At 57.4% G+C, this 9337-nt stretch overlaps 1 protein-coding gene across 1 annotated transcript; it reads left to right on the top strand.

Moving 5' to 3' along the window:
• Positions 1–6630: 6630 nt before the first annotated feature.
• On the top strand, positions 6631–8357 carry LOC125533866 (zinc finger protein ZAT1-like). The gene has a single exon (XM_048697197.1). The coding sequence runs from the start codon at positions 6771–6773 to the stop codon at positions 7653–7655; it is 885 nt and encodes a 294-aa protein (XP_048553154.1). The 5' UTR covers positions 6631–6770; the 3' UTR covers positions 7656–8357.
• The last annotated feature ends 980 nt before the right edge of the window (positions 8358–9337 follow it).

The following is a 9337-nucleotide window of genomic DNA, read 5'->3' as shown; positions in this document are numbered from 1 at the left end:
CGGCCAACCAGCTTGCGCCACATGGCATAGCTGGTTGTCCGGCGTGCTTAGTGGTTTAACCCCAAAAGCTTTTTCATCGCGGCCAACCAGCTTGCGCCACGTAGCATAGCTGGTTGGCCCCCCTTCACGCGACGCTTAATGGGTTTAACTCCAAAAGTTTTTTCACCGCGGCCAACCAGCTTGCGCCACGTGGCATAGCTGGTTGTCCGCCCTTCACGCGATGCTTAATGGTTTAACCCCAAAAGCTTTTTCACCACGGCCAACCAGTTTGCGCCACGTAGCATAGTTGGTTGGCCCCCCTTCACGTGACGCTTAATGGGTTTAACCCCAAAAGCTTTTTCACCGCGACCAACCAGCTTGCGCCACGTGGCATAGCTGGTTGGCCGCCCTTCACGCGACGCTTAATATCTTAAATTTGATCCCTCATATCCATGCAACACATGCATGTACAAAAATAAACCTACGAAGATCAACGAACTACCACGAATCTAGTTAAAAAGGGGCATAATCGTAGCATAAACGATCATCAGGCAACCAAAAGATGCCGTTTCAATTGGATAGTACCCTAAAAATATGATTAAAAACCTTAATTCAACTGAGAAGGGAGGAGGAAATCACCATTTCCTCGCCGCTCCCTTCCTCTTGCGTTCAGTGGTATTGCTTTGGCCTTCGGTGTATGCGTCGGCCGCCGGAGGGTCATTGTCGTCATTGTCGGAGCTTGAGCCATTGTCGGACAGCTCCATGTGACCCCCGGCAAGCCTCCGGAGAAAGCGTTCCCGCTCCTCGATGTGCCCCCTCGCCTTCGCCGATGCCTCGCGCTCCAACGGTTCGATAGCGAGCCGGAGCGCTTTGGCGTTCTTCCACCGCAGCCGCCGTGCATCCGTCTCGGCCGTGTCGAGAGCGTCGGAGGACAGACACAATGAGCGCGTCCTCGGGATCGACGGGTGCGCGCGAATGCCCGACACCTGGTCGACGCGTCGCCCGCTGCCATGGCCTTCCTCGCGCGTTGCCGCTCATGCCGTGCGGCCCGCGCCTCCAACTCGGGCGTCCTCGACCGTCCCGACGCCGACATGGGCACAAGCACCCAACGGTGCCCGTGGACTTTCTCCGAAAGTAGAATGGACGGGGTGTCGTCCAGGCGGCGTTCATGGATTGGGGCGGAGCGGGCGGCGCTCCCACCAGTGCTGCACGCCAGACGAGACGGCCCAACAACGTCGCCTGCACTACAACGTCGGGCGAAAGGGGATGACGCGTTGCTCCGTGAGCTACCTCCGTTGTGCCACCCTGATCTAGATGGGAGCGGCGCAGAGCAATGCGGAGAGCGACCGCGTGGACGTCGCTCTTGTCGCCATTGGAGGCAGAGCCGCTCCGGACATCCGCCATGGATCAAATTGGGAAGAGGAGAGGGCGAATTGGGAAGAGGGAAGGACAGAAAGAGTGGAGTGGACTGAGGCCTAGGGTTCATCGAAGGGATATATATGGGGTTGGGGGTGGGCCGGGCTGATGTGACAGACGCGTCCGAGCGCGCCCGAATCACCCTATATCCGCTCTCTATTTGAGCTCGATATGAGGAGCGGCGGACAGTCCGAATGTCTGAGAATGGTTTAAGGCGTCCGAATGAGTCGGTTTTTGATGACCGGTCAGCCCGCTCAAGCGTTTGATATGCGTTTGACGCCCCTGGCTGCGGATGCTCTAAAACTGTGAGTCCGTTAGGTCTAGTGCACGAGATGCTCAGCAACGGAGCTTTGAGATACTTCCTCTGTTTTTTAGTCTGCATATAAGATTTGGTCAAAGTCAAACTTTGTAAAGTTTGACCAACTTTATAAAAAAATATCAATATCTACAAATACTAAAGCTATATGGTATGAAAATTAATTTCATGATGCATCTAACAATATTGGTTTTATATTATGAATCTTGATATTTTTTCTATATATTTTGTCAAAGTTAACAAAGTTTGATTTTGACCAAATATTATATGCAGACTAAAAAGTAACGGAGGAAATACTAAGGCCAACTCCACCGCACACGACCCCAAACGGACGTCCGGATTGGCCGGATTTTGTCCCTTTGGGGCGCCGATGGGTTCGCCCGTGTCCGCCTTTGTCAGATGGGTCGTGCGTGCGCGCACCACGCGGCCGCACCCCAAATCGTGTTCGGGGTGGATGTGAATAAAACAAATATGAAAACTAGAATGAAATAACTAAAAAACTAAATAAAAGCATTTTAAAAAAACATAAAACATATATAGGGGATGGCCACAAAACGGCCCAGTTTGCACGGCCACTTAAAAGCCCCAGTTTTCATAATTAACATATGAAACAAAATAAAAAAACGCCTCCGCCTCCCGCGCGCTCCTGCCGCGCCCGTCGGTGCCGTGGTCGTCGTCGTCTTCACTGGCCGCCAGTGTCGTCGTCGTCGCTGACGAGGTCGACGTAGTCCGGCGGTGTCCACAGGTGGGCCGGAGGTGCGTGGTGGACGGGGGCGGGCTGGACGGCCGGAGGTGCCTGCACCACCTCCTCCCGTGGCGAGGCCTCCCGCTCCGGTGACCGCGGCGGAGTGGGGCACTAGTTCACGCCTACGCCGGCGGACATCTCCGGAGCAGTGCAGGACCAGCCCACCCCTGGCCCAGCAGCTGCTGGAACGCGGCCGGCGGGTCCTCCCTCCTCTCGTCCTCCACGGCCACCATCTGGAGCTCCGGAAAGGCGACGTCCCTGGCGGCAGAGAGGGCCATGGCCTCCTCCAGGCCGTCCCACTGCCGCTCGTCGTGCGTGTACATGGAGTCGTCCATGACACGCTTGAGGAGACGGGCCTCCTCCTCCGCTGACATGCGAGGAGGTGGAGGGGGCGACGGCGTGGGCGTGACGCCGCACACCCGCCTACGCCCGCGCTCCTGGGCGCGCCCCTGTTGTGGCCGCCGCGGCTCCGTCGAGGTGCCGGCGAAGAAGGACGCGCGCCTGGTGTCGTGCTCGTCACGAAATCAGGTGTCCCACAGTGCGGAGTCGGGGGCGTACCTGGGGTCGTAGAAGAGGTCGTCGGGGAAGAGGCGGCGGCGGCGCTCGATCTCCTCTTCGCGCGCACGGCCGCTCGTCGGGACCGGCGGGATCGGGACCCGGTCGGCGGACAGATGCCAGTTATTGGGGAGATGGGTGTCGCTTCCAGGGGAGCGGCGTCCTCGTCTCCCAATAACGGTGGCACACCGACGCGCGGACGTAATGCCGGTCGCGCGCGCCGGCGGACGTGGGCGCGATGGAGAACGCGGGCGGCGCGGGGGCCCGGCGTGGTGGCAATGGCGACGGCGTCTCCTCCTTCACCGAGCCGCGGCGGCGTCCCGACGAGGAGCCAGCCTCGCGGTCGTGCCTGCCTTTGCGGCCGTAGTTCTATAGCCCCATGGCTGCGGCAGGCCGGCCGGCGAGTTCTTGGCTAGGGTTTGGGACATGGTCGCCGATGTCGGATTTCGAGGAGGCCGCGGGGTGGCGTGGAGCAGTGTGGACGACGACCCGTCCACACTTCCCACTTAAAAAAGGACGGCGACCGTTCGACGTGCGGATGCCAGGTGGGGCCGCCCGCTCGTGCGCATTGATGTGGGCGGGTGGGAGGTAGGTGGCCGCCTGCCACGCGGCCCCAACGCGGACGAGCGCGCGTCCGTTTGATGTCCGCCGCGACCCAAACCCGACGCAAGTTTGCGCTCGAAATGGGTCGGCTCGGATACAAAACGGACAGGATGGGTTCAGGCCGTCGCGCGCTGGGCCGTCTCCTTTGTTCGTTTTACCTCGAAAAGACGGAGCCGGACAGGATAGGGTCGCACGATGGAGTTGGCCTAAGCTTAATTCTCGGCGATCCGTTTGCGTGCCTCTGACAGTTGCAACGCCCTAAACTTGGAATGACGTCGCTTTTCACGGCAGCATAGCTGTTCCAGCGACGCCCGTCTCAACAGAAATCACCACTCCGTTGTCCATTCATAGCCAGCCATGCATGCTGCTACCTGGGGCAGCTAGCTGTTTCCACTTGCACATGTTTCTTTCCACTTCAACTTGAAAAGAAGAAGGAAAAGAAAGCACTGCAGTTGCCACGACCCACTCGTCACTCGAGACTACGACGATTCTCGTGTGACGAATGGGCATCCGGAGAAGTAGAAGGACGCCAGGAAAATGACAGAAAAAAGAAGAAGAGAAAAGATCTCCGCCACTAGAGTACGAGCAGAAGCGCGGGGAGAAAACAACACGCTGCTGGCCTATGTAGTAGGAGAGTATCATCTCACTCGTCTAGCCCAGCTGCCTCGTATTCAAGACCGAAGCCGCTGCTTGACTTGTAGTCCTATTTTTTTTTTGAGGGAAGACTTGTAGTCCTACTTGCGCAGATGATATCAAGCAGTAGATTGTAGTGGTGGTTAGCAGCAGCAGCATCCAGAAAAACGACTACGATCGAACTCCCTGGCTCCTCAGCGATTTGGGCCTCCTGGCCGTCCGATCGGTTCCCTTGATGCGTTCTCGGCCATCGGATCGAGCGGTGGGATGGCCTGCTCCTGTGGATCGAATCCCGCCTCCCTGTAGCAGTCGCGAAACCGCGCGAACCCCGTCCCGTCCGCCCCGTCTGCCTGACCGTATGTCCCTGCCCTGTGGGGTCCCGGCTGGTGGCCCCCGAACGTCAGCGAGCGGGTGTGCGGGCGGGCCTGTGTGCCCATTGCCGCGCTCGCCGGGCGGTAAATATCCCATGCCACCGCACGGGAATATTGCTCCCCGCCGAGGGCTTTTTCGTCTTATCGCGTCCAGGCGGTGGTTGGCGCGGCGCGGCTATGTGGTGGGGGTCGGCTGGATCCCTTCTCATTCGCCCCCCTCGTGTTCTTGATAGTGTCAAAGGGCGGTGTAGATCCAACTAAAATTTAAAACTTTGACTTATATTAGGATAAAAGATAAAAGTGCACTTATTCCGGATGGAGGGAGTACTGGCTACTAATGCTAGGGTAGCATGCCCATGTGTATGTATGAATATTCCTGATTGATAGTGTCGGTTTTGGGTAGATAAAATATGACCATGAACACGACACAATGAGCTAAAATATAGCAATACTTGCACATTATGGAATTTTTTGTAGATTGATGCATACTTGCACAACAAGCAATTGGGAATGCCCTCTGTTTTAAAATAGATGACTCAACTTTTGTATTAGACATGGATTACTCAACTTTATACTAGACTCAATTCTAGTAACTTTGGATTGGAGGGTGAGTAGACAGATTAGATAGATGGATAGGTACTACTGCTGGTGTTTGTTTTAGTTGGGTAATACTAGTACCATCGTGTACTGGTAAAATCGATCGTGCGCGGGCTGTGTGCGACCCGTAACAATAGCCAGCCAGAGAAGAGAAGAGGAGAGAAATCTGCAAAGCGGTTAGTTGGCAGGCACGGACGGACGGGCGGGCGCGTCGTTCTCGCGTGTCGCACAGCGCACAGATGCTCTGCTCTCGCGGCCGCACGATGCTGGATTTCGCAACTTTTTACACGAGCGGGGGCGAAGTAGTACGTACATGCACCGCCGTGGTAGAAACTGACGGGAGATTCGGTCGATGCTCCATGCGAGAGGGCGAAAAGTGGCTTCGGCTTTCAACGTGGGGGCAGGAGTTACCGCCCGGGACGACGCTGATCTGATGGACGTGTCATGGGTTCTCGATCGAGTCTGATGATACGGCGACAGCGTAGGCGCCCTAGTACTACGACGTGCTACTTGCTGCTCCCACCGCCACCTCCGGCTCCGGGGTCATAATTTCTACAGTGATTTAATGGGATTTTTTTTTCCAAAGCGAATGGGAAAGTGGTGAAAACAGTGGTGCAGTGTACGTGACCCTTGCGTGCCATTACCACCGGATTTAGATCCCCACAGCTGATTAATTTGCCACCTATCACCAATGCCCCAAGTCACACTCCACCTTGCAGTGACAATGCATGCACTTTGCTGTTCGCTCTCCTTCTTGTCACCCACTCCTTGTCCCCATCACCCCATTGTGAGCTCTTTATCTACCCTACTCAACTCACTGATCGTCTGCACCACCGGAGCAAGGTGGAGGATGGAAGCAAGGAAGCATCGTCGCCCTTGATTTGGATGGATGGGAATATGGGGTGGCGGCCTCACAAGGAAAGCATTGGTCATATTGCGCAAGTCCCATAAAGGGAAGAATTGACAGCCATGTGCCAAATCTCACATACCATCTCACATGGCAAGTTATCAAGCACAAATCTCGCAAAAGAAAAGTTATCAAGCACAACTTATGCAAAATCGTTCAGGTATGGTAGCAAATAATGGCTTGATTCCTGCTACTACCAAAAGTGTAATCCCATGCAACAATGCAACCGTGCTAAACAATGCGGCATGGACCACAACGCGGTGCGCCAGCAGGGCATTGGATTCAGTACAATTCTTTCGTGCTGCTGCTGCTAATATACTTACGATCTACCATTAATCCAGAACAATAACTCGGCAAAAAAATTGATTTCTACGGAGCAAATACCGATGGCATGGCATAGTAGTAATAAGTGGAGAATACGGGGGGCCGTCCGGGAAAGAGAGGGAGGGGGCGAAAGGAAAAGAATGGAATAAAAGGCGGAAGGAAGGGAGCTTGGCAGTTCCGCGATATTCCAACTTCCGCAGACGAGCCCCGCGGAGGCGGCTCCTCCTGGCCCTCCTACTCTCTCGCACACTCCGTTTCCTTCCCTTCCTTCCTCCCAAAGCTCGTATTTTTAGCCATCTCTCGGCCCGGCGGAGCTCTCTCGCCATGGCCAAGAACACATGCAAGCTCTGCTGCCGCCGCTTCGCCAGCCCGCGCGCGCTCGCCGGCCACATGCGCTCCCACTCCGTCAAGGTCGCCCGGCTGCAGCAGATCTCGTCGGCCTCCTCCGCGTCCACCTCCGTCGCGGCCGCGGACGACGACGCCAGGATGGCCATCCAGGCCCACGTGCTCCGCGGCAAGCCCAAGCGGCGGGCGCGCCTCGCCGAGTCCGACTTCTCGGATCGCGAGAGCGAGGCGGAGTACCCGTCGCAGTCGCCTGGCGCCAAGCGCGTGCATGCCGGATCGCGCGACGCCGAGCCGGTGAGCTCCGTGTCCGACGCCGCCACGCCGGAGGAGGACGTCGCGCGGTCCCTCATGATGCTCTCCCGCGACTCCTGGCCCGCGCCGCCGCCGTCCTACCGCGCCGCCGACTCCGACGACGCAGAGGCCGCGCCCGCGCCCCCGGCGGCCGAGCAGAAGCGGACGCGGTTCCAGTGCCCGGCGTGCAAGAAGGTGTTCCGATCGTACCAGGCGCTGGGCGGGCACCGCGCGAGCCACGTCCGCGGCGGCAGGGGCGGCTGCTGCGCGCCCCCGCTCAACCCGCCTCCCGCGTCCACCCACCTGCAGCCATTGCCGGAATGCGAGGAGGGCACGAAGCCGCCGCCGCATCCGCACGAGTGCCCCTGCTGCTCCCGCGTGTTCGCGTCGGGCCAGGCCCTCGGCGGCCACAAGCGGCCCCAGCTCCGCCCAGCCGCCGCCGCCGTGGCCGATCATCCGGCGGCCGCGATGAAAAGCCTGGGCCTCATTGATCTGAACCTCCCGGCGCCGTTCGAGGACGTGGAGCTCTCCGCCGTGTCAGATCCCTTCCTCGCGGCAAGGCCAGGCCACTGAAGCAAGCAGAGCAAGCAATCCGGCGTGCTTTTCCTTTCGGTCGGTCGGTGGGTTGGTTCCAGTGGAGATGGATGATCCGGGCCTGTGATCGCTGGCGAGAAAGATGGTGCTCAGGCAGTAAGCCAAAAAGGTAAAGAAGAAAAGGGTTAAGAAAAAGAGAGGCATCCGTCTATGGGTAGTTATTTTTCGTGCTGTAGTTCTCCTCTCCCTCGGCTCTGGTGTGTCTTTTTGTTTGTTTCAAGCTACGGAACAGAGTAGATCGGGCCAGCAAACAGAGCCAGCTGCTGCTGCTAGTTAGTATTGTTTCTCTTTTGGCTCGATCTTGGTAGCCTACAAGAAAATAGGGCAAAATTTAGCTAAACTGTTGCTGTCTGTCGCAGTCTCCAGCTGTTCTTGTTCCAACTGTCCATCGCATATTAGCATAGCATGGCATGGCATGGCACTTCACCAAGCAACCGATCATTACTCGCTAGCAGGCAGGCAGGCAGTAGTGAAGCCATAAGCAACAAAATAGCAACAAGAATGCAGGAGCAGCAAAAAGGGCCGCTGTACTTTGCTCCCCCTGTAGCCCAGCCCACGTCTGCCTCGCTCGCTTCCCACCACATTCCCTTCCCCATACTGTGCTGCGCATTGCATTGAATCCTGCAAGCAAAATGGCCGTATAACCAACAAATAAAGCGGCTCGGAATGTCGTTTCAATCGCGGTACAGCCGTGAAGATTACCTGCTCCATTGCTGCTGTGCACTGTGCAGGGTCTGTGTAGCTTTTCACTTTCAAGTCAGATTTTTTTTTACACTAGATTTTTTGGGGGCTGGGTTTGTTGGGTTGGGGCCTGGATCTCTGTCAACAGTTGGGAGGGAGGCCTCTGCAACCGCAGCCGATTCTGCAGGAGGTGGTTGCGGCATGGGCCGCCGCCCTCGCCCACGTGGCGCCCGTCCCTCTCCATCCTATGTTTGGATTCGCATCGACTGGTCAGGTCAGTGGCCACGAACCTCGGTGGCGTGGGCGATATTGACTAACTTGTGCTGGGATTAGCAGGATAGTTAACGCACGCCTAATCCGGGTTTATTCTTAGTTTAATCGGCTCGCTCTTGCTAATCGCCGGCGTACCGGCCTCGCCCGCCTGCGGAAAGAAAGAAGCTGCGGGGGCGCGCGGGCCGAGGCGGATCGCGGGGGTGAACTGCTTGGTCCACCCGGCAGCTGGTGGAGCCGGGAGGGAACAAGGGATGACACGTGGGCCCTCCCTTGCCCCTGCAGCACGCGTGTGCTCCTCCGTGTGGCGGTAGCGGGAGGGTGGGGTCGGGGAGAGATTCAGGGGGACGTGGGGCCGGCCGGACGAGGCGGGGCTGCCTCACGTGCGTGGCGGCACGGGATGGCCCATCGGATCGGATCATGGTTGGACCGGACGCCTGCGATTTTCATCATCGATCCTCCTCTTCTATTCTAACTGCTGCTGAAGCCATAGTCCTACTCCATGCCTGTGGCTCGGCAAAAAAACACGAACTGGCATCGGTACTATACAGTATTCATACCAGTAGAATGTTCCAACGACACGGGAAAAGGTAACCGCTTATGAAACGGATCGAGCACACCGGTGTTTGACCCGGCTACTGGCTTTTCCGTGGTGTCGTGGTCGCTGCAAGCAAGACTCCGTGAGTGGAGAACAACAGGGTACGGTGTGA

The sequence above is a fragment of the Triticum urartu genome, chromosome 2 (assembly GCF_003073215.2).
Source record: "Triticum urartu cultivar G1812 chromosome 2, Tu2.1, whole genome shotgun sequence".
Taxonomy (NCBI): domain Eukaryota; kingdom Viridiplantae; phylum Streptophyta; class Magnoliopsida; order Poales; family Poaceae; genus Triticum; species Triticum urartu.
Note: the sequence above shows the minus strand (reverse complement) of the source record. Positions and strands in the feature narration are given on the sequence as shown.

Excerpts from the sequence above, each read along its gene's own strand:
- LOC125533866 (XM_048697197.1), top strand. The coding sequence starts at position 6,771 with ATGGCCAAGAACACATGCAAGCTCTGCTGCCGCCGCTTCGCCAGCCCG.